At 38.0% G+C, this 26,314-nt stretch overlaps 1 protein-coding gene across 11 annotated transcripts in view; it reads left to right on the forward strand.

Annotated features, from left to right (window-relative positions):
- gramd1b (GRAM domain containing 1B) overlaps positions 1-26,314 on the forward strand; it is a 116,879-nt gene that overhangs the window by 54,874 nt on the left and 35,691 nt on the right. Inside the window, exons 1-2 of one of the 11 annotated variants that reach the window (XM_023352091.1) lie at positions 274-697; positions 4,945-4,988. The exons of 7 other annotated variants lie outside the window; for them this stretch is intronic. In XM_023352091.1, coding sequence (XP_023207859.1) covers positions 683-697; positions 4,945-4,988 — 59 coding nt within the window. In that variant the 5' untranslated portion in view covers positions 274-682. Of the gene's footprint in view, positions 1-273; positions 698-4,944; positions 4,989-13,011; positions 13,550-21,798; positions 22,228-22,708; positions 22,726-26,314 lie in introns of those variants that run through there. 3 more of the 11 variants (XM_023352093.1, XM_023352094.1, XM_023352095.1) reach the window with 3 other exon arrangements.

Consider the following 26,314-nt stretch of genomic DNA (forward strand, 5'->3'; position numbering starts at 1 on the left):
CTGATGTGGCTCATCATAGAGATGCTGTGATGCAGGAGCATAAAAACATGCCTGCAGCATATAGATATGAGGAGAAGGGATGGAGAGAGTGATGGTGAACGAGGGTGGGGGCGGGGTGAAGAAAAGATGTGAAGGACCACCCTCATCGAGCAGAGTCACTCTCAGAGAGCCTACCAAATGTGCCTTCCCATACACACACCATGGCCGAACAACCAATCAGAACGCTCTCAGCAGTGATCCATCCTCCCTTGTACAACTGCTCATCCATGGCTCAGCAAAGCAGTAGTGAGGTCAAAGAGTAGGATGCATGCCTGTGCACCACCTGGACTGAATGCAGAAAATTGGGTGTGCTTCATTTGCGTGGAAAGCCGGCACTCTGACCACAGCTGGAATTATTAGCAAGGAAAAAGAAGTTCATCATCATTTCAGCCTAAACAAACTGTGCTCTTTGAGCAGAGTTTTAGGCTTGATAAATGTGCTCGTGAAAGTCTAAGATATTATTTCTCCCCCGAATCAACTTGGATGCGCTGCAGACCAGATGCAACGGGAAGATTTCGAGCTGCAGTGATGATGACAAAGCATGTGGGATAAGTTATAGTTTGATGCTGTAACAGCAAGACAGTGATTGAAGAGAGACCATGAGAGCCAGGAGAGAGGCAAGGATGGTGTCTGCCTGTTCACCATGCACAAACATAAGGTCAGCTGTTTTTCTTAACTCAAAGAACATAATATGCATGACAGATCTGGAGGCATAACATTAATCACAAATCATTTCATATTCAGTCACCAAAATATGATTTCTAACTATTTTTTTAATGTATTGAAAACAGATTTAATGTAGGTCTGTAAAATAAGTTGAATATTGTGCACTTTTTGTTTATCTGTTGGCTGATATTAAGTACAAGCCTGCAGATATTAACGTAGCTTTTTCCAGCCAGAGTTGTTGATCTACATGTTCCTACTGTAACCCAGATGTGGCCTTTTTTTATTTGACTTGTTCTTCCTCTGTCTCTGTAATCTACAGCCTTACCAATTAAAATGTTTTTTTTCAAAAGTTTATTTTGCATTTAAATGACCAAAATCTGGTTATTACTATTGTAATAGTACAATGCATCATTTTTATTATTTTTATTCTGTCCCGAAAGCACTAATTTTGTCATGAGTTTTAAATGCCTTTTTTCAGCTTATGCTTAGATGTACTGGAAAAAATGAGTCAAACTGATTTATAAATGCATCAGTCGTCTATAATCAGATGAATGGAGGGAAAGTCCTGGCCAGACTACGCCTTACACACATACACATTTGTGCAGCGAGAATTTTCCAACTAGCCTTTTAGTCCCTAATGTGCTCTCTGCTCCCAGGTTCCATTAAAGGCAATTCAGTTAGATTCACTGAGGCTGTCAAGGGGGATGCAGGGCGGCCCTAAGACTAATTTATTTTACCTTCAGGTAAATGTCTCTAAGCTCCTCAATAATAAATTCTAAATGATGGTCTTCATTGCCGAAGGAACTGCCTAAACCTGAAGCAATTTCAGATTTTTTACTTTACAGATCGGTCAACAAGTCTCGAATTAAAACAAAACTAAGATACACCTCTGTTTGTTATACACAACATGAAAAAAATTGTTTTTGCTTGATTTCAATCACATTTGAAATCAAATTTTATAGATTTGATTTAAATAAAATCTGTGGTTTCTGAGTACTTCATTGAGAAATCAAACGGTAAACTGGAATATTTACTACACACTTTATTTGCAGAATGAGACAGTGTCACTTTTTATTGCCCATACATTTTATTCCCAACCTTAAATTCATCTCTTATTTTCTAATTAGTAATTATTCAAACTATAGTAATCTTACATCATTTCCATGTATTTACTGCTATCACTATAACACCAGATATAAGACAGTGAATTTGTCACTGTCTTGAAAAGATTAGGTTTTCAAGGAACTGATTTAAATAAATTAAAGCTTATTTCCTTATATTAGTTTCATTTTAATTATAAACTTTTTATTAGAAAATATGAACCCGAGTGGCAAATGTCCTGTTGTAATATCGCTGGCTCTACTCTAAGACAGCTGTGTGAGCCACGCTGAAGGCGGTTCATTATGTACTCCTCTCTGTAGATGTGTCTGTCATTGGCACACCCACTTACTGCCTTTGTAAAGGGCTTGTTTTCATGCTGGGTGGACATCTGCCTCACTGCAGCATTGTACAAGGACATATGTGCCAGGCACATATGCCATTTAATTATATAAACACTAAATATAGACCATTCTTTGTTTTTCAGCAGCTCTGTCTACAGTCAGAGCTGAACCTGATGCCAAATTAGTTTTTTTTACACAGGTTTAATAATAGAATAAAAATGTAAAGGTTCTTGCAAAGAAGTCATTAATCTGTCAGTTATTACATGAAGTGCAAATTAAGGCATCTAGATTGCTGTATGTGGTTATTGCTTCAGAGACGGCTAACCAGACGTATTAAACCTAATTATACACAGTATGTCTGGATTATTCACGTCACTTTGAATAAAGCAAACTGTATCTGAGCGGGACTTGCGTCTGTACCCAGCAGGCCACCACTGATGACTAACTGCGGCGGTTTCCGATGACTCACTGCATACAGCACATATGTTCATTAGCAAAAGAATCCCACTGAATTTGTTGGTAATCTAACCAGCATTACAATAGTATACCAAGGTTCAAAGATATTCATACCGGATGAATGTTTTCACACCTCATCTCAGTACAGCTGCAAACTTCAGTGTATTTTTATTCAGATTTAATGTGATAGATTAACGCAACGCAGCATATAATTATAATGTTATAATATAATAATAAATATACATATTATTATATTATATATGTATATGCCGTGCATTTTAAAGTGGTCTTTAGAAGTCACTTAATTACTAGGCAAAATTCTATAAAGTATTTTTACAGCACATTATAAATATCTGTATTATGGAATTATGCCCCCCATATTCTAAGGCACTCTTCTTGTTTCAAATGCCGCTGTTTGAGGTCACCATGCTACTCTAAATGTATTTGTAATTTGCTGGTAATTGAAACTTTTATTATTATTTTATTTAATTCCAAATAAACCACGTAAAATTCTAATTCTAATCCTTGGTGACCATCTAAAGATAAACACCAGTCTAAAAAGAAACAGCTAAATGTGTAATCTTTGCTTGTTGTAGTTTAGAGTTAATTTGTATAATAATTTCACTAAATCTTTACCAGTATGCCTGGTCTGTTTTCTCCACTAGTGCAGCTTTAACCGGTTCTGCCCCAGTCCGCCCCAGCTAGCTTCATGTCCATGAGCAGATCTTGCACAGTTCTTCTCCATTTTTGTACCCACAACAAGGGTAGTACTAGCCATGCTAAGTTGAGCATGCAAGTGACTTGATTGAAGGCAGATTGCAATCGTTGATTGGCTCGTGAGTTAAGTAATGCCAAACTCCTAACAACATTTCTCATAGAATAGCAGTAGACATGCCGGCTGCTATCAGAGAGCTGGTCACTCTGGAGGAGCGTAATTATGGGTTTAATCTTGAGCAGTGCCAAGAACACATGCGTCAATTTTTGCAGTCGAATGACCGTGATTTAGCAGCCTTGCAAGCAGGACGTCTCTCACAGGAACAGGGACGCAATGAAGAAGCGAGAAACTATGCAGCTCTGCTCAGCGTTCTGTCCGAGTTACAGTCTTGTGTCGACCGGTGTGAAACTAGAACTACATAATATTAGTTTGGCATGATGAGCACTTTATTCTTTTTTCAATGCAGTTCATGTATGGATTTTGCTCTACAGCTTTAGACTGCATTACATTAATCGTATAAAAAAATCTTGAGAGAGCTTTAAAAATTAGGATGATGGCAAGGTGACCTTCTGGGCTTAAAGACTATGAAGCCCCACCAAACACATATTGTCCAAATACCAGTGGGGGAAAAAATTGTTCAGCGGGTCTAAGAAAAGTTTTATTGATTTAATGCCAATAAAGATTTTCTCCATAAATTAATGAGAAAGACTTAAATTATTTTTAACATGCCCCCAAAGTTATTGTTTTTAGACTTTTTATGTGTCTGTAATCTATCTACCCCATAGCAGAAGTCATTAATATCACATAAAGCTGTTCTCAAAGAATAAAATAATCCTTTCTTACTAAAAAGGATCCTCAGTTCCAGTTTTTTAGTTTCAACTCCATTAAGCGCTGGCTTTGGCATTAGCTAATTGAACTTTACTTTCAGCAAGTAATTCCTCACTTAATTCTGTCAGTGAGAAAATATGAAATTTGATTAGCTCACCGAGCAGCTCGGGAGCTGCAGAAGGTACTTCTCGACAGCTGCAGTGAAACTCAGTTGGGGGGGGGTGAAGGAGTGGGAAGAAATGGCTCTTACTGCAGAGGCCAATGCATTAACAGGTGCCACAGCCAAAATAAATTGAGTGAATAGGCGGAGGAGTTGTTGAGAATTTCAGGGTCGCAATGATTCATGGCACATGTGGGTGCTCTGTGAGTCGCTAGAAACAATAGAAAGGGTAGGACTGCCCAATGGTTTTTACTCTGTATTCAGACAAGCTTTAAGCTTTATGAGTCGCAAAAGTTTTTTTTTTGTTTTCTTTTCTCATAGGATGGCTACTGTAGCAGATAGTCTGAATAAGCTAATATCATCATGTCCTATCTGTTAAAGAGCAGAGCAACAGAAACTTTTTATATTCTGCACATTAGGGGCTTGAAAATTACATTAAAATAGGCCAATTCTAACAAGCTGATTCACACATTTACAGATTTTAAAACACTATCTTGAGAACAAAAATATACTAGTGCTACTTTTCATTGTCTTTTTTAGATACATACATTTGAGAGCAGGTGTCTTAAAGACAATCACATCATGAACAATCAAAGTAGGCGAGATACTTATTTCCTCTTCTCTACCTTTACTGATAGGCCAAGCAAAAGAAGTGGAAGGAAGTGATATGGAAACCTCGAAGGTAGGCTATAAGTCAACAAGCACAAGACACTTCACAAAGCAGAGACAGCTTAATTTGGATGTGAATGTGCTGCATTACAGATTATTAAAGATGCATACTCTGACTTGTTATATTTAAATTGAACATTTGTTGTCGTTTTTTATGCAGTATAGAATGTGTTGGTATTGTACCATCTTTTATGAGAATGTATTTTTGACAGCCACTGAGAGAGGGAGCAGTTTTGGCTTGGTACCTAGAATAACCATCTGCCAACTACTTCTTCCTGGCCTCAGATTTCACTGAACAAGATCCACGAACAAATCTGCTGACGCATCATTCACTGATATGCTCTCGGCATTGTCCTTTGCATGAGCACATCTGCGTAATGGGAATCTGAGCTTGGTTTAGCTTCAGTTTGACTCCCAATTGGATGGAAATCTTAACTGATGAGGAACTGCTTGGAATAATAAAACTTTGTGTTTGATGTGTGGCGATAAATAAAGCTGCAAGATTAATTGCTCTCTATGATCCAAAGTCATGAAATGATAAAATCATATTCGATGTCAGGTAAGACTATCTTGATGCAGGAAGAGTTCTGCAAGGCAAAGAATTTAAGAGTGGCACAGAGAGAGGTTGATCGTCTCTGATGTGTAAAACTGCTTCTTTCCTTGAAATTGTGAATGAATCTGCATCTGTATGGTGGGATGAACTACAGTGTGAGAGCACAGCCACAACATTCAAGTTCCTCCTAAGTCAAGACAGAAATGTATTTAGATCATTAAACTACAACATTTCCACAAAACACAAATCCACTTAAACACAAACTAGTTTTACAAAACTTTTGGCAAAATAAACTGAGTGTAATTCAGAAAAATCCCCTTTGTTTACAATATTCATTTTGCCCTGTCAAAACTTTGATATATTAAATAATATATCAAATATTTCAGCTCTCAGTCTTCTTTGCTAGTTATCTATCAGGATGCTACGTCATAAATTAGCAGTATTTGCTAAATCTCCGAATGTGAGCATATTGCTCTCCTCAGGTCCTCATTTTTTCTGATTACTCATAGCTGTCTTTGCTGTGCTCAGGTACATATGTGAGGCTGAATTTTCTTTTTTTTAACCTTTTTCTCCCTCATACCATTCTAATCTCCCATCAAATGATGGCTTCAGCTAAAGGGTAAAATAAGTAAATGCCAAATACGTCTCAGATTTGTTTGTTTTTCCAGTTTAAATAATACAGAATGTAGATGACATTAGAGATGTAAAAGGTTGTGAAATTATTCATACTTATCTAATTTCTCACATCATGACGACCTGGCAGTTAAGTAGGGATATCTAAACTATACGTATTCTGATTATTGTTTATTAAACCTGGCTCGAATAAAATATAACAAACGATCAGCCTTGACAAACCAAAGTAACTATGAGCACACACCTGCTAATAAATAGTATTTATCGGTATTTAAAACCACATTTGGCCTGAAATAGATAAGAGAAAAACAACTTTATATCATCAGTAGTCACATATATTCACATTGTATTAATGCTGGAATACTGTAGTCTAACCTCAAAGACAAGATGAGACCACAACCTGTAAGTTGTACAATCAACTTTGTGATTATGGTCCTTTATAATTCATTGGGTTTAGCCACTTCACTGATTGAATATATAAAATGGAGAATTCATTGCCTTCTGACCACCAGTGTCCCACCATGTGACTCTTTTTTAGTTGTTTAATCTCACTGATGTATTCATGTCATGTTTTATTCACAAAGCTGGCTTTGGAGTCAGAAAAGCTAAAGCAATATGGAGTTTGTTAAAAGCAACAGGACCAGTAACACTTAATTGTAAAGACTGCGTCGAGGTGAAGGTTTGCAATTGCATTGAGGCTTTATCCGCTAATATTTCTGTGTGGCTGAAAACTGCATCAAAGAACCACATGTGTCTGTGAAGCAGCAGGTCAGACAGCACCTGACTTTGATGGTTGGAGCACCATCTCTGAGGCAACAGCTCTGACTTACTGGATAGAGGGGTCAAATCAATATCTTTCCTACCATTCTCTCATCTCATCATTCTTCTTAAGCCAAACCCTTAATATAAAAGCTTTCCTCATTTAACCCTCGGGCTGAAAAGTATTCACCATATCCGTGCTACTGATAAATTTACGGCTATAGAACTAAGCCTTTTTTGGAAGTAATTTGTACGACTGACAATTTTTCTTACTACCTATAAGGTTAAGCATTAATTTTTTTTGCAACACACAAGGCGTCTATTTTATCTATTTATAGTAATAGTATACCATTGCTGTACTTGCTGTATTTTACCCTGAAGGAAATCTGAAGGAAAAGTAAAAAAATAAAATGTATTCATCTGAGTTTCAGCATAGAACTACAATGCGTAGAATGTGCCTCTTAGATGGTCTTACGTCAGCATTTTCAAGTCCTTCATGATCTCAGTCCATTATGTCATACACCACTAATTCTGAGAAAATGTATTTTAGGTTTTTTTGTTTGTTTTGAATCTCAATCATTAAATAGCATAAATTACTGATGAAAATCTATTACTACCTGTGATAATTCTTTGTAATGTTTGAGTTTCAGCTGTTCAACTGAATCACAGACATTTTAAAAACCTAACTTATTGAGGTGCACATGCATATTTTTAATGCGACTTTTTTTTTTTTATTACAGAAACATTTTTTCAACCTCTTTAGAGCTGTAAATTATTTATGATGACTAGATTTACGAGGAAATTTAGTGTCAGATGATTCATTTAATATTGAACAGTGAGCACAGGTGAAAGCTTCCCAAAAGCAACTCTGGCAAACGGGCTGTGTTACAATGGATTTGACTGTAGACTCTTGAAAGATCAGCGAAACCTGATCTCCGTGTCTCGCATCATTTCTCTGTTAAAGGCAGCTGGGTACTGCTTGAAAAACTCAGGGTCAGGGAGGCAATGAGTCACTGATGTCTAGCTTCCTAACAACCACTCCAGTTGGAACTGAAAATGTCATTCTTGTTGTTTTCAGCTAATAGATTTCATTAAGTCATTAACGCTACAGCCTGGAAAACATGTGGAAGGAGTTGTCTGAGAGAATAATGTCTTTTGAATGATGTCAGATAGTATTTAGTCTCTCATCAGCCTTTAATGTTAGCACATTTTATACTTTATTCATTTTTTTCATACCACACGTGACAAACTAACAGAAAGCCATCTGTATTTTAATTTCATTTTTTTGTTGAGAAGCAGAACCAAACATGGAGAACTAGAAGTCAGCTTCTATGCAAATAAAATCTGGAATGAACTTCCAGAAAACGGCACAACAGCTGAAACACTGAGTTCCTTTAAATCAAGATTAAAAACCCAACTGTTTAGAGTTGCTTTGGAGACATAATAGATGAAACATTGAACAATATATTTGATAAGTATTGATGATTTTAATAACGGCACTTGACAAATGCAATATCTTTTTCTGATTTTCATATACATTTAATCTCTGCCACTGTTTACTATTCCATCTTCCACCCTATCACCTCATTGCTTTTATTTATTTATTTATTTATTTTCAAATATTCATCTTGTATCTTTGAAATACTATTAGATTTGCCAATACTGCACCTGGAGCTGATGTCTGCTATATGTCACTGTTTGATGTATGCGTTTGTTTATTCTTTCTGGTAGATGTCACATAATTGCCTGACTTATATGTTGCCTCTTGAAATCTTTTTGTGTAAACAGTTCTGTGTCCTTTGTGTCTCTATGATGGACTGGAAACCTGTCCAGGATGTATTCTGCCTCTTGTGCTTTGATCACTGGAGATAGATACCATCCTCCCACTATCAGGATTAAGCAAGTATAGAAAATGGATGAGTGGATGACTGTTTTTATGCTAAGATTAAGACAACAAAGAGCCATTATCAGATTAGATTACCATGTTTTTATGCCCTTTTGTCCAATGGACTTAAAGCAGAGATGGACTATTCAAAGTTTTCCAATTATTTTGGAGGTGCTACCCACTATGTTCAATTTGAAAAGATTATGATATTTGTGCAACATGTTCTTTGATTGAGATAGTTCTTTTAAATCGAGTAGTCAAGTAATTTATAACAGGATTATTCACATTTATGCATTACAGCATATGCAACTAACCATATGTCCTTTATTTGACTTTTGTTATTTTTGCACATATTTTTGATGTATGTATGCATTGATGGATTTAAGAAATGATTTTTTTTTAATCTGGGCAGTAGTGGCCTGCCAATCACCAATCAGAGCCAACAGACAGAAAAATGGCCAACTCTGATCTTAGGCAGTTAGTGGGAATATCTCCTATTTTAAGTGTTGGAGAACACTTTTAAGTCCGATTGGAAAGCTAAAAGTTAATCTGCTGTTCATCATGCAGCTACATGTATTGTTAATTCTGAACGACGGTGGGTAAATTGTTTGTGTTTTTAAAATAAAAGTTTTGGCCTGCATACATGAAGTAAGTTTGAAAAAAAAACATTAAACCAAGGTATATCATGACAGAAACTTTGGTGTCTTGTAGCCACAGGCACTGAGAATGTTTCACTCAGACAGAGAGGAGTTATTTGGTTTAACATGACATTTTCTTCCCATAATGTAATTTTTATTGAAAGCAAGCTGATGCCCATTGAGCAGAGTAGAACCAGACTTTTAGAAATAGAACCATCACTCTGGAAGTAGTGATGAAACTGTTATACAGCTAAAATCTTAATCTGTTTTATGTTAAAGAGCAAAGAACGTCTACCAGGCAGAATGGGGGAGCCAAACTCCTGTCCAATCCCACAAAGCGGTGAGGAAGGATTATTCCAGATTATCTGCCATGCTATTCTTGGACATGAATGAAAACTCTCTGGTGCAGACAGAGATGCAGGGAACACTAAAGAGAAATAAGTGAGAATTTGGATGATTATTATTATTATTATTTTTTTGTAGTACATAAATAATTTGTGTTCTGTCTTGTGTAATTGACTTAGGAGTAAAATCAGAAATGCTGATATAAATGTTTGTTTCTCTTTAAATAAAATAAGCAGAATTAACATAAATTAAATTAAAGTTTTCATGTCCCTTTCCATACGATAATTACAGTGTGCCCTAACCATACTCTTGTCCTTTTACTTAAAACAATCTTGTCCATTTTATTACTTTAGCCAGCAGGTGGTATCATTGAGAATAAGCAGCTCACTGACTGTTGAACTTGACACTGAAAGGAGCTGTCCATTCAGCACCATTCTGCAACAGATTTCAGGACACGGCCCTGACAAGAATTCAGGTACAATCACAGCTAAAAGGCTGGGAGATTAACAATAGCGAATACGTTTAGGCTATAAGTTATAAATGAAGGTAATTCATTTTCCCACATTAGGTTAACTAATGTTCATCTAAAAATCAGCCTGGAATGCTGAAACAAAAATATCCTGTGACTGCATTGTTTCTCTTAACATGACAAACAGTTCTTTAATTTCTCAAAAATATATGTGGTGTAAAACCCACACATGCACACACATATGCAATTACTTGTGCATATGTGTGGCAGCATCAACAGAATAATTGTGTGATAACTAACAATGAGACGTTAACATCATCTGAGGAACCTTGTACTTTTCTCTTGTTTTAAAACAGCAATTTTAGAAGGGTTTTGAGTATGAATGACATGTTTAAGGTCATACTAGAGTATGTGATTTGAATTTAAGTCCAAAACTTTGAGAGGGCTACTTCAAAACTTAATTTTAGCATTTTTGAGTCATTTGTGGCCTTGCTACTGTGCTTTAGATCAATGTCTTGCTACTTAACTTGTGTGTAATTGAGCTTAAGGTCTTGACTTAATGACTGGATATTCCTCTGTGGGATTTTATCACAAAAATTCCTGTCAATTATGGAAAGTTACCCATTTCTTGAAGCAAAGCAGTCCCTCACATTTCCAACATTCTGTTTGACGGTTGGTATGATGTTCTATCTCTGAAATGTTCTGTTAGGCTTAAAAGACACAAACTTTTCAAAATGTTCTACTTTTCTCTCATCAGTCCACTGAGTATTTCATCAGATTCCTTGGGATGTTTATTTGCCTAAGGTGACACTGACCTTTATGTTTGTTTTGTTCAGCAATTGTTTTGGCCTTGGAGCTCTCCTTTAGGGACCATTTTGCATAGTCTATTTTCTTACTGTTGAACTCTGGTCTTACCTGAGGCAGCCTCACTGCCTCAGGTAACCCGTTCCAGACTGATAGCTCTTAATTACTTTGCTTTATACTGTTACTAATAATGTGTTGCTTTTTTTATCTTTCAACTGTAAGATAGATTCTATTTAAAATATGTATTATGTCTGCCGATCATGTTATAAACAGGCTTCTAAAATCCAGAGTTGTGTAATCACAGTTAATTCCTGATTTGACAAGTGGAACAAATTTTTTTTCCCAGGAGGGCCAGGTTTGCATTTTGCAACATCCAAATATATATATATATATATATATATATATATATATATATATATATATATATATATATATATATATTTTATTTGTATGGGATTTAGAATTAAAGGAACATCACACTGACCCTTCCTTCTGTTTAATTTCATTTGTTTGTGGTAATAATATTGATAGAAATATACAGACCTTCCCCCTTGTTGCATCATGCTCATTAGCTGGGAGAGCTGGGTCAAGACATTCTGCTTTCATTTGGCCATGTTTTTACAGATGAACTTTGTAAGCTCCTTGAATCTTCCTGGAAATCATGAGCGCATAATTCATGCTAACAATTGGTGCATCACGGCTGGGAGTATTATTTGTACTGTGTCTGTGAAATTCGTCCTAGTTCCAGAGTAGATGAGCACCAGATGGGCTGTGTGTGAGACGACTTGCTGTCACATGGCTGCAATGAAGTACAGGCTATTGCACTTACAGCTGCACCCTGGGAGGATATGAACTTTTACGTCTCTTCTACTTGGTTCCCTCTCTTCCTCTTCCTCCAGTAGAGCCACATTCACAATACTTCAGGGAATCAACAGTGGCTCCTAGAAATATAATGTGAGCATCCTCTACACTGTCTGTTGTGGACTATTTGGTGGAATGAAGTTGAAAGATCCACTAATTTCTTCATTGTGAGGAGGATCACTGAGTTGACAATCATTGCTAGTATCAAGGTATATGAGGTCTTAAAATAACACTTTCTAGCATTTTCCATGAAACTGTTCCTATAGTTTAAATTTCATTTAGATGCAAGAGAAAGGACCAGTGTGACAAGAGGTTTCTCCAATTGGATAGAGACTGTGCCTGCAATGCTTCCCTCCTTCTAAATTATGAGTTTTATTAATAATTGCCCTGAACAGTTTTTTTTTTTAAATTCAAATAACATTCAAATAACAAGGAGCTGAGTTTATCTTGCCACTAGACACAATTAGGATGATGGTAAAAGATCCTCCCTTTTCTTAGAGGTTTGAGCCCACAGTACTTTGGTGATTATTTACATAAACAAAATTGACATATGTGCAGGATTAGTCTGATTTGAAGCAATAACAGGAACGTGGGAAGCTTGGATATCAACCGTCCATAAAGAAAACCGTATAGTTCACCAAACGTGCACATCTTGTGTTTTTTTTCTTCCCTATTCATACAGCATGTTTTTTTAAATAAAAAAAAAATATCAAATCTCAAGCCGAACTTGTCATTCACATTCCCCCTTAATTTATGTGCAAGTGATGCACCACACTGCATAAGTGAACATTAACTTAAATTAACTAAGTAGATTGCAAGTTGAATAAATTATGAAACTGCTGCAGGTTATCTCACCTATTGTGTTTCTCCGTCATTGTGATGTGTGAGGTGGGGGCTGCAGGTCATTGCGCAGAGTTACAGGTAGAAACAGCCACCATGTCTTTCACATTGGATCTGCCAGGTTTATCTTTGAGTGCAATAGAGAAAGGGAGCCATCTAGGGAAAAGGGCAGAGTGAACAGGAGGGAGGGAGGGACGGGATCCTGCGCCTGCTCACTGTGAGCACAGCAAGTGCAGCTCTCATCCGCTGCGGAGGCTGAAGCTGATACAGACGGAGTTTGAGTGAGCAAAGAGAACCTCAGAGGGACAGTGTGGAGCACAACCTGAAGGGAAACAGTCAGAAAGGATCAGAAACAAGCCATGATTGCATTTATTTGCAGTCCTTAAACCTTCCTTGCCTCTGCGGCATGCTGCAGTTTGAGCTGCGAATGTTGCAGTGCTGGTCACCTCCTCTTCTTTTGGGAAAACCAAAGAAGCCCAGGGAGGTGTGAGTTTCTGGCACAAGTGCTGAGCACTGCGGCACCTTGATTCAAGCAGAAGAATGTAGCAGACCGGCTGGAGGAGGCGCAGGATCATCTTCCCAGACTTCAGTCTTCTACCGACCATCAGTCTCTGCTTCCGATCCTCTCTTCCTCCTCTGTGCATCTCTCTGGCTTTGTATGGGAGGTGAGGCACTGGCAGTCTGTCAGTCATCATGCAGCGGTGTGAACGGGCAGCCTTGTGCCCACAACGCGCTATGGACGTCAGGCAATCCTCACTGTACTAATGAAAGGCTTCAAGCTCGCCTGGTAAGAATAAGCGCAGCAGAGGCAGATGCAATGTGTTGCTCTGACTGTGATTTTAAAATGCACTTGTTTTTGTGTGTAGCTTTAAGGCTGTCACGTATGCATAGCACAACTAAGCCAGGGGCAAGATTTATGGGACTGTTTCCTGCTGTGTCTTTTCTGCCTAACGTCCATGTAATGCTAAGTATTCTTTAAACAACTGTCAATACGAGCATTTGTGTAATTCTGCTTGTGTCCTCATTATCAATTTGCAGAGAGCATAATGGTTTGGAATGAGGGTTAGGTGAGAATCAGTGGGCTGTGACCAGGCTGGGCACATCCAGTATGAGCTCCATGTAGCATGCCTTTTTCCACTGTGACTCCAGCGACCCCACACAGCTCCCCTCTGGCTGGCTCAGTGTGAGCAGACCAGCTGAGGAAAAGCGCTCACGTGGCCGCCTGGAAAAGAGCTGGCACATGCTCCTTCTGTCTCTCCCTGGCATTCCCACTCGCATGTTTTCCTGTCTCCTCGTCATATCACATGTACACAAAAACACACACAACCAGATGGACTTTGTTTCACTTTCTTTTTTGAACATTTTTTGCCAAAGTGCTCCATCATCTACCCTTTTATCTTCTCTGTTATCCCCCAGCCCCCTGCGGTTCTTCGTGCCCCTCCTCTTTTTCTAGCTTGGTATTTTTAGAGGCGAATTACCGAGCACTGCCAGAAAAAAAAGAAAAAGAAAGAAAAAAAATAGATGGGGAGCAGCTTCGGCAACGTGCGTCCTGCTTCCTTTCTTCCATTTCAATTTTATGAGGACCTCTTCTTTCCCCACAGGAGTTCTGGGTTTCCCTGAAGCCCCTGTCTCTCTTTCATTATCTCTATATTTGTACGTGTCCTTCCTAATTTCTCCCATCTGTTGTCTCCTCTTGTATTATCTTACGTGTCTTAGAAATGAACTAATCTCACCGTCATTGTTCTCCAGAGCAGACTGAGCCTTTGGATGTTATTTCTTAGCCCATTAGGATGAATTAGATGCCCTGTGCAAAATGTAGGTCACCTAGGTTATGTAGCTACCTAAATATAAGCATTGGTGTTGTGCTTGCAATGTGCCATAGTTACTCTGTAGTGTAGAAACACTGCTAAACCTGAGTCTGTCCTCAGTTAATCTGTTTTCAGGTTACTTTATACTCAACAGCCATCTGTTGACATCACATAGTCCTTTACCTGGAAAGGACTTGTCTTGGTGAGAAGCCACATATAAATAAAATTATATAACTGCCTGTGCATTTTTGAATTCAGTACATTTAACAATCTCTTGTATAAAAAACTATTATGTTTTATTATTATAATCAAAAGTGAAGTCATATACAGTCTTTGTCTTGGTTAATTTGGAGGCAAATCAAGAAGGTGTGTAAGATGCTGCTGCTCTAACAGGTGATGCATTGAATGGTCATATATTATATTGAAAGGATGACCTTGTGTGGTTAGTCATTTATATTTGTTGACCATGGCAAAATTAACTGTTTACAACAAAATATTCACGTTGGTTATAGCTCCATAATGATGATCACATGGACATATCTCCAGTTGAATCCTGTATTAAATGACCTCAGGTCATTTCAGAAGATAAGCAACATTAATCACTTCCGGCTGCATAGTCTTTCTCTAAATATAATTTGAATAATTTACTATTTGAACAAGATGATTAGCCGGTGCAATTACTGATGTGATATGAGAGGATGTGCAACATAGATAATAACAAGTTGTTTATCGTCATATTTATATATAGTTGTCTTGATGTTGGCAGTCATAATCTTCTTTGAGTCAGCAGGCTATAATTACACTATAATTATATTATATCACAAAAATAGTGAGCAATTTTAAATTTTATCTTCTAATAAATGTAAACAGTGCAGTCCATAAACGCATAGAGCTATAAATTAACCTATAAATAATTGACTAAAAGTAAAAAGTTTTAAATAAATTAATTAATCCTTAAATAAATGATTTATTGATCCACTAATTTAGTAGAATTTGGATTGATGTTGACTGTGTTGCTGTGTATACTTTTACTACAATTCATAGTGAGATATGGTGCATCAGTTCTTTTAAAGACACATTTACACAGCTGTGATGCAGGAAAGTGCTTTGCTTGTTATTTTTGCATCATTTATGTTTTAAGATAACAATCAAAAAGAAGAAGAAGAAAGAAAGAAACCAGCTTGCACATGTTTGTGTGTGTGACAGCAAGGGGAGCAGGGAGATTTGTAAGGATTTGGCTAGGGTCCCAGTGTATGGATATTTGCTCTTGGTATGACATTTAGTGTGACTTAAATCTCCACAAGCACACAGACTCACACACGCACATAAGCGCTCAGTCACAGATGTGCACCCACAGCCAGCATCAGCAGCTGTAGCAACACCAAGGCCCTGACAGCAGGCTTGAGGCAGAGATTTCTGGCTGCACGTGGCACGGTGGACCAGCCTCCTGTTACTGCTGGACAGTTTGACAGACAAACTAAGCATTCATGCATTACAACACTGCATCCATCTGACCTCCTTAATGAAATATTACTTTCAAGAATGCATTTTTCATGGTTCTTACATTGTGAACATTGTAGGAATGGACTGTAGTGTTAGGTTTCCTATCAGTCCTTTTGTGGTACTTTGAGGATGCAGTAGTCAGCTTTAGACACACACGCACACACACACACACCCACACACGCCAACACACACATGCAGAGTCAAGAAAACAAAACATCAAAGATAACTGATCTTTAGCAGGATTCCAGAAAATAAAAACTGTGCACAGTCACCCCCTCATGCAGACATGTAAGGGAAAACACCACATAGAGCCACTAATGTCTCTCTGGGCTATTTTAAGCTCAATTTAAAATTGTAGCTCCCAGGTCTCTGCAGCATGAATAATAATTGTCCTATCTTAAAAAGTCATACGCTAAAGATTTTTCTTTTATTTGAATTACTGGCTGTTTTGCAGGTCCTCAAAAATATAAGGGATATCAGATGTGATGATTAAATCCACAAAATGGTGAAAGTCAGAAATAAAATGCCAGGTTTTGAACCCAAGTGCGGCCTTTGATATATAAATATTTATGTAGGGTTTAAATTTGCAGAAGGGTCTCTGCAGTAAGGAGAAACTGCGACATTTTTTCCTTCATGGCCTCAGTTTATTATCTCTTTGTCTCTGCTTCTATTTCATGCTGTTTTTTTAAGGGGCGGGGGGAACCTACTTTATAAATGATTCAGCAAATTGTTATTTGACCATTCGAAGGAATGTATTGACAGTGTAATCCTTAACTATGTTAAAGAAAACGTGTTTCACAGAATATACCTCTTATTTCTATATAAAAATAATAAAGGGAACACTCAAATAACACATCCTAGATCTGAATGAAAGAAATATTCTCATTGAATACTTTGTTCTGTCCAAAGTTCCATTTGCACAACAGCAGGTGAAATTGATTGTCAATCAGTGTTGCTTCCTAAGTGGACAGTTTGATTTCACAGAAGTTTGATTTACTTGGAGTTATATTGTGTTGTTTAAGTGTTCCCTTTATTTTTTTGAGCAGTATATATTTAGAGTCATAGAGAGGCCAAGTTTCATAACAAGGTAAGGAAGAGTGTCCACCAGCTTTGCGTTGCACAGAGGTGCCATTGGCATTTAAGTGAAAATGTTTAATTTGAATTAGTTATTCAGATGCTTTTCAAGAATGGACAGTAGAAATATGGAAATGACAAAAAAAGAAAAGCTAAATAGGTTTTCATAATAGTAGTAAGTCACAACAGCAGGTTCTGTGTAAATTCAGGTGTCAAATTAAGGCTATGTCTCTATGATGACAGTTTCTATGCTGAAAATTGCATTAAGCTTTTACAGGAACAAATACTGCCTGCAAAACCAGGTCTTTTCCAAGGACAGCCATGCATTTTTCAAGAAGACAATGTGAAACCGCAGTCAGCGCACATTACAAAGGGATGGTTGGGGACAAATAGGTTTAACTTCTCTGCCTGTTTTGTTCTGACCTGTCACTGATCAAGATGTGTGCATATTTTCAAAACAATAAGAATTGCATTTGGCTGCATATTTGCAGAACATTTGAAAATATAAAATCTGAAAAGGTTGACTTCTGTTTTAGATGAGAAACTGAAACATTTTAGAGTACTAAACAGTTTGCTATGACAACTACAGTATGTGCTGCAATAAAACCTACATACTCAGTATTTTGAGTTTATGGTTTCTAAACCATAAACTCAAAGAATTATTGCAGTTTTTGTTTGATTTAAGTCAGTTTACATTTTCATCACCATCCTACCTTTCTTGTATTTCAAAATGGGTGTAGAACTGCTCCAGTTTGAATAAGTGAGCTGCAATAACAATTCATTTTATACCGATCATTAAACATTGATAATGTCATGGTGAGGGAATATTTACTCCTTTTGGTTTTTGTTTGCTTTGTTTTTAGTGGACTGGAAAATGCATTTGTGGTTGGTAATAACACAATAATGTTACATCAACTTGTTTGATCAAAAACAATAGAGCCATTTAGCCATTAAGCATGTTGAAAAGAACACTGAGGACCCACTCTCCTGCCCTTTAATAAATACGGGACATTGCTCTACACACAGGAAAGAGAGCTTTTTGTTGACAAAAATCTGCTCAGTGTATGTCAGCCAAATCCTCTGAACTTCTGCTTGTGTAGTAATATTTGCATTTTTAGCTAGAAGCACTGTTCACGTCAGGTGAACCGATGCGGAAATTATTTTGGCCTTTAATTGCTCAACCATTTCATTTTTTATATCTTTTGTCTTCACACTCTGCCAGCCCTCTGTGTTGTCCCCTTATGCCTGTAGGTCCCCTGCAGATGGCAGTGACTGTGCCCGGTCCCATGGGACTAAATGTCCCACAGTTGCTTAATTCTGCTGCCCGTTTCCTGTTTCCTCCTGCTCCCTCTCTTGGTCTTTTTAAATCCCCTCACCATACTGACATTGCTTTTGAATTTTAATCAGTGTGTTAAATTATATCTGCTTTAAGAAAACAGATTTTGGCAGCCTTAGGCAGTAGGTCACAACTTCCAATGTGAGTCCAAAAATTGTCACAGGTTTGCCAGTGTCAGGTCCTCTTAGACCGAGGATGAGTATTTTAATTTAACTTGTGCCTGTGAGACTAGATTTAAATAGATAAAATAAACGCCTTGACATACTTTATCTATGATCCTCTGGTCTCTGTTTGCCAAGCAGTTTTTTTTATATTCTTATAAGCTGTTGCACAGTAAAGTATGCTTAAATTTTGTTGCTTTGTAGATGACTAATCGTGTGTGAGGATGTTTTATGCAGCAGCACTGGCCCCTTACAAACACACAAACACACTCCTCCAGCTCTTTCGTTTTCCCTGTCGCTGAAAACAGTTTGAGTGCACATGAATGGCTTGACATGCTGTCATGGTAACTGCACGCCCCACACTGTCGGCCTGACAGACATTTCCGACCCAGCCAGGTGTCACCATAATGATGTTGCTGTGGCAATGCTGTAAATAACATAACATTTTCCTAAAAAGATGCAAAAAAAGCTATGCCATAAGATTTTTTTATTTTTTTTCATTTTGGGGTGTGATTTGTTTGCTTCTACACAAGGCTGAGTTGGGAAAAGGTCTTTTGTGGTAAACTTATGACCATGCTTGGATTCTACTACTTTACACTGCAGTGCAAAAAGTATGCACATGCCCTTGAACCTTTTGACATCATGTCAAAGTTTACTCACATTTTTATACATAACTCAACATAAAGTAGTGTATAATAACATGTTTTTCAAAAACAATTTACAAATCCAAAAAGTGTAGTACACACATTTATGCATTCACTCCTTAGTAAGTAAAGTTTGTGGAACCTCATTTTGCTGCAGTCAGAGCAAGATGTCTGTCGCTTGTTGCTGTCAGCTTTGTACATCTACAGACTAATGATTTTTTGTTTTGTTTTGAAAAATAACTCAAGGTCAGTCACATTTGGCAAGTTCATCTGGCATTTTTCAAGTCTTGCCACAGACCCCCAATTTAGTTAAGTTTGAACTTTGACAGGAATTTTGTAAAACTTTAATACTCTTTGAACCAACAAGTTTGTATGCTTCAAAATCAGCTCTGATCAACTTCCCTGCCCCTCTTAAAGAAAAGCATTCCCACCACATGACACTGCCAGTACTACTCTGTTTTACTGTGGGCATGGTGTATTTGGCAACAAGTGTATTCTTCAACACATAGAGCGCTGTATGTCGACAAAAAAGTTTGGTCTCATCAAACCAACGTATCTTCTACCACATGACTTGCCTTGTGTGTTCTTTCATCTTCATTAGAGTGAAAGGGGCTAAAAACATAAGGACTTTTCAGATTTGTAAAAGAAAATTAATCTATTATCTTTCTTCCATTTCACAACTAAACACCACTTTGTGTTGGTCTAGTGTATCTCATAGGATGCCAATGAAATAAACTTAGCTTGGTGATAGCAATGTGGCAAAAGTGCAAGAAGTATGTGCACTTGTGCAGTCACTGTAGTCTACATGCCAATTGTATGAAATTGTTTGACCATTAGCGTGTCCCCTTGTACAACAACAGTGAGAACAGAGGACCCCTAAGTAGGTCAGTTGCTTGTTTGAGGCTGGGCAGGCTTATCTGGGCACACAGTGGTCCGGCTCAGTGGACCAGCTCCCTTTGTTCCACAGAGCGACTCCGCTGAGGGCTCCCACAGAAGCCGCCAGCATCCTCACGGTCCTGGGGTCAAGCCTCAAAAGCGGCACTGCTAAGAGTTCTGGTTGCTTTCTTAAAGATCTGAAGAGGTGATTACTCAGTGTTATAATTGCTATGTGTGAGTGGGTGTACGTTTGAGGTCAGCCGTAAGTTGCCCTTTCTGCCATGTTTGAATAACCACTGGGTGTTGTTTTTATAGCTTTTTTTAATTTTGAAGATGTTTGGTCAGAACTTTTTGAGTAGCATGCAGTAACAATTTCTGTCATTTTGACTTGCGTTAATTTTGTTGATTCTTCACAATTAGGAAGTTTGCCTAACTTGTTGGCAAGTTTGTAAAACAGGCTTTAACTGGTTGCAGGATTTTAAAAGTTACCACAGTTTTGTTCAAAACATTTTTAAATTAGTAATTAACATTCACAACTCTAGCAATTGTGTAACAGGTCCGTTGACTAAATTGTTTGCTGTTAGTCTAAGATCATGAGGCAGAAAGCAGGCAGTATTTGTTACTCAAGAACAAAATTAGATGCCCTTTAGCAACTGTCATGGATTAACACTGTCATATCACCGACATTTATTTATTTATTTATTCATTTTATTTATTTAAAATTGCATTAAAAAATAATTTTTTTAAAATACTCAATTTGTTTTTTTGCCAAGCTCTGCATAATAATGTTTTTGCTTGTTTGCTATTTTGTTCTAGCCTTATTTGTGGGAATAATCATTTAGGTGGTTTCAAGATAACACTGGGTCTTATCCAGGCCTACTTTTTTTTGTATTTCAAGACCTTTAAGGATAAATAAATTCTGCCTTACTTGATTGGTATATTTTCTTGCCTTCCCTACTTTGAAGAGTGGCTAAAATAAAACTCTCTGCCATGTACCTATATGCTGCAGCGAAACAGGAAGTTGTGGGTCTGTAAAAATTTAAAGTTCAGACTATTTAAGTGCAGTCACCTTAAAATTAAAAGTTGCAAACTGCAATTAGAAACCTGCAACTGTGGCGGGAATATTTATTTGTGAACTGATGTGAGACGTTTACTCACTTTGAGAAAACAGCTAAATATTAATAATGTAATGTCAGATTTCTAAAGATGAGTTTTTGTTTAAATTAAGCTTCTACTCTCTGTTTGCTGTTTGACACACAAAATGCATCAAATATTCTGAGTTGTGTCCATGTGTGTGTGTGTGTGAGACCATGAATTGTGTTTACCGCAAAGACTTGGACCTCCTTTCAGTGTGATTTAGAACAAGCTTTGAATGTAAGGTGACCTGGATGCCAATGATGTCAACCCCTCCATTCATGAAACACATGAATAATTGAGGTAGCCCAGCCTAGATGTACCGGCTCCGAGTTGAGGTGGAATGCAAAGTGAAAGCCATCTCTTCTCTCATTTGCTCTGTCTGCGCCTCTCACCATCTCTCGCTCTCCCTCTCTCTCTTTTTCTCCCTTACCTCGTTTGGCATGTTCTCCCTCAGTCTCTGACTATGTGCTGTCGCGTGCAGCCGTGAATTCTTCAAAGCAGCAGCAGAAATCGCGAGATACGGGATCGGTTGGGCTCTAAGGGAAACAGTAAACAGGCAGACGAGCCAGCAGCTGGAGGAGCAAAGGAGGAAGAGATGGAAAAGGAAAGCGATAGCTCATTACGGCAGAAATAGACAAAGAAGAGTAAATGAAATCAAAAGGAAGAAACGGAGTGTGAAATCCAGCCTCAGAGTCCATCTGTTGGGATCTCTTCCTCTGATGTACCTGCTTACTTGTGCTTTTCCTCTCATCTTTCTGGCATGCTTCGGAACTCGCCCATCATTCCTTTTCGCTCTCCCCTCCCTGCTCTACCCCCTCGTCTCCTTTTCTTCCTCCTGTGCATCATCCGATGCTCCGGCTGTATGAATGAAGCCGTTTGAAAGGAGCTTGTTGCTGCTGAGCGACTCTCTACATGGCTACAAGCAGGTTAGTGCTGCCTGTTTACCTGTCTGCATTCAGTCTCAGTTAAGCAGTGGCTGCTTGTGCATTGATTAGCTTCCCTGTCTGGAAAGATCAACATGTACTATTTAGGAAGTGAGTTCAGGGAGAGGTGGGTGGGGGGGAGTAGCTGCATCGCAGACCACCAGTGTCTCTTCTTTGGCAGGTGGTGTTAAGGGCGATGTAAGCTGGTTATTAGGAGATCAGAGCTGGCCAGGGAAGATCAGTGGCCCTAAGCCTGCTGGAGAAAATCTCCCCGCCTTGCCTTTTCCAGCTCCTCTCTCTCTCTCCATTATCTATCCGGCTGCCTTTCTTCTTTTTTACACCTTGTGAGAAAACACAGCGCGCGGTCCGCGGGATGATCCGCTGGGTGAACAGCTCATTACAGGGAGTTGCCTACGAGGACATGGTCGCATTCGAGTGTGTGACGGCGGCTAACCAGGGCTGCTACGGCGAGGTTCTCAGAGACTGTGTTTTTCACCAAGGGTATGACGTTCCCTCACGTGCTTGTTAGAGGCTGCCTGAATGTGAGGAGAATGAATGGGTGGAGTGGGATGGGCTTGGTTATATAATTCGACCTGTTCTTGCATTTATTTAAATGAAGAGGTGATTTAGTAATAATCCAGACGATGTTGCTAATTTGATCCATTTACTGAGATCGAGTGAGGCGTGATGTGTTTCTGCAATATGTGGGCGAATGTCCTCTGCATCCATGTTGATGTCTGCCCCCGTTCTGCATGATGCATTTCTGTGTGAGCATGCTCATGGCGAACCTCGTGGTTCTTTTCAAACTGGTGCAGAGCTGAACGACAAGTGCCAGATGGGTATTTTCCAGGATCAGCAAAACTGTAAAAACAACTGGGGGCCCTCGGAAAGGCCCGGAACTCTGTTCCATTGTGAAGCCGAACGTTTGGACAGACTGAGCCCGCAGGATTTAGGGCTTTACTGCCTATTTAATGAAAAGACTGTTACAAAGTGGAACGTTGTTTTTCCCTTTTTTAGGTTTGTTTGTTAGATCTTGACCCCTTTAATGACTCAAACATGCCAAGATTCTTTCTGACTGTAAAAATCTGGGCTTTGTACATGAGATTTTGGGACCCAAGTCAATCACACTGGACCAGTCAGGACTAGTATGCCAGTACACCCTTAGCAAGAATTTGCTTACCCAAGTTAGGAAAAATTAATACATATTGATAGTTTATGACATAATCACTATGAACTATGTTTAGAATTAGTTCTGAATTAGTTCTTGTTAGTTTTTGGTTTGGCTCATATAGATTGTCATTTGTGGTATTGGCACTCTAGGGTTTGCAATCTTGTTTATATGTTTAATTCTCTCCTATTTTCTGTTTACTCAAATTGTATAATCAGTTCCTAAAACAGCTGCTCTCATCCACATATGTTAATGGTGTGTTTGTTGTTGGAAAACAAAATGGGCTCAATTCTGACTCACAATCAGTCTATTTAGATAATGCCTGTGACCGGTAAATGGACTGAATTTACCAGTAATACTAACCACTCACAGCACTTTCAACTAGAGCCATTTACACGCACAAACCCACACAACTTGGGGTTTAAGTGCCTTGCCAACATTGACATGTGGCAGGAGGAAACTGCCTACAAACTACAACCTTCCGATTCCAAGATAATTACTCTACTCACTGGGCCACAGTGGCCCAATTTTGGCAATTTAATTGCCTCACAACAGCTAACAAAATTGTCATGTAAATTAAAGTCACTTGGCCCTTTATTTCGGCTCTACCTACTTGCATAATTGAGAGCGAAGTAAGAAGAAAAACAGCGCATTAAGCTGCAACTTCATTTCTTTGTCTTTGCTGCAAACGCATCTCGAGACCCCTGATTGACAAAAAGAGCCTAAAGATTATGGGAGATCCATTTGTTATTGTTTTTTGATTATTGGGTTACAACAACGATTGCCTCTGTCTGCCTGTGGCCACACACGCTACGTAGAAATCATTGAGCTCTCCACTTGGAGGAGAAAAGTGTCACATTTTTGTGCATGTAGCACCAAAAGTTTTCCCAGAGAAAAACAACTTGCATTTACTTATTTACTAAAGCTCTGAATGAATGACCACAATGTGTTGCCAGGATGAGCTGCTCTCATTTCCAGGTTAATCCTCAAGCATCATTTATTTGAATGTTAATGTCAAGCATTACATACAATACCATGAAAGGTACATTTGAAAGGATTATTTTTAAAAAGTACATTTTGAGTTATTGTCTTTTGCTCTTCAAAAATTTCTTAGTTTTATGCATCTGTCAAAAGCAGGTTCCAGTTTCAATCAAATCAGTTGCATATGTAAGCTTTAAAACTCAAAGCATATTTCACTTTATGAGTGTTACACAGTTTTCTACTGACTTTTTTAGCATTATCTTCCTCGCAATGACATTCTGGACACCACAATCTCTTTATTTGTTTTTCCATAATGGAAAAACAAATAACCAGGAGTTTGTAAAGGACAGCCTCGAAACATTGCCCTAACATATATTAACTTCTTTAAAGAAAGCTATTCCTGTATACACATCACCTAAGATGCACATAGCTTCTTTTATTTGGCTCAATGCATCAACACATACAGCATTAGTCTGCAATAACCTCAAAACTTGCCCTTACTGACGTATTCATTTGACGCACTAGGCTATTCTTACTGTGTTTTTATATGACTAACTGATAATTTGTCTTAAAATGGTGCTCATTTCAGGTTAATCGTAAGTGAACAAGAGGTATGGAAAAATTTCTCCCGATTCATGAAAAAGCGCAATTTGCCTTGACGTGCAATAATGACAAATGTTTAAATTCAAATCTGAATACCTTTCTAGTACAATACAAATCTAAGTCTGTTCCCCTTTGACTGTGAAAATTGCTTTAAAAGAGGGACACTTAGGCAGTGAGAGAAAATTCAGATTTGTTAGTTCAACAAAAGTTGAACACAGATAGTACAAAAAACAGCTACTGGGAAATAGTTTTAGTCAGGGGCCCCAATACCAGTCATTGAAAATCCCTTGATTTGTACCTGGAGTGAATACAAGACAGTAGATCAAGACAACGTCATTATGAGTCTGGTGGCACCATTGAAGAAAGTGAAATAATATACTGCTCCCAAATGATGCAGTGTGTATTGCAAAGCTAGAGAGTTTATTAATGTGTAAATATGAACCAAGTCAGGGAGCACAATATAATCTCTGAATGATTATGTCAGGTTTGTGATCCACAAGGACAGCTGATTCAATGGAAAGAGTAATCCTTGGGTAGTTTAAAGGTTATTGGTCACGTCGTAGCTTACATGTTGAACACTGACTCTGTACCTCAACTTTCTTACCAGTATGTGTATTTTAAGAATGGGTGAATGTGACTTGTGCTGTAAAACGAGGTTTGTATTGTGGGTATTACTAGAAAACTGCTATGTACATTTTAATTTGTAGAAACTGCATACTTTTGTGAAGATTACATTTGATTAATTCCTTAAATGAATACCATCAGTGTAGACAGTGTATGAATGGGTGGAGGTTAAGGAGCTTTTTTACTTGTTACTCCTTTGTCTTTAAGTTCTATAAAACTATTTACCTTATTTTAGAAATCTACAATCAATAGATTGTCTGGTTTGTTTTGTTTCTTTTCACTTGGAGTCATTGTTGTATCTTTTTTTCCCAACTTTGTAAAAATAGGCCGGGGTCCAAAATAAGGTCACCTGTGTTTTCATGTAATGTGTTTTATAAAACACCAGTCTAACACACCTAAAAACACCTAAAATATTACATTTAATTACTGATTGAATCTTCTTCTTTTGTCTTAATCTATCAGTAACAAGTAATTGTGGAGTCTGTCTGTCTATCTCTGTTGCCATAGTGATATCAATTCAATTCTGCACTTCATTTGGTCGTTGTTAGCATGTGTTTCACACACTAAGTGGTATTCTGTTATTAAAACCGCCAATTCCCTCAGGTCAGTTAGTTATTGCACCTCTAGGCCTCTAAAGCACATAGGAGTGCTGCTTAATAGGTTTTCTAAGTGTCACCACTTTTAATTTTGCAGGAAGCAAACAAGTAATGACAC

Source organism: Xiphophorus maculatus, chromosome 18 (assembly GCF_002775205.1).
Source record: "Xiphophorus maculatus strain JP 163 A chromosome 18, X_maculatus-5.0-male, whole genome shotgun sequence".
NCBI lineage: Eukaryota > Metazoa > Chordata > Actinopteri > Cyprinodontiformes > Poeciliidae > Xiphophorus > Xiphophorus maculatus.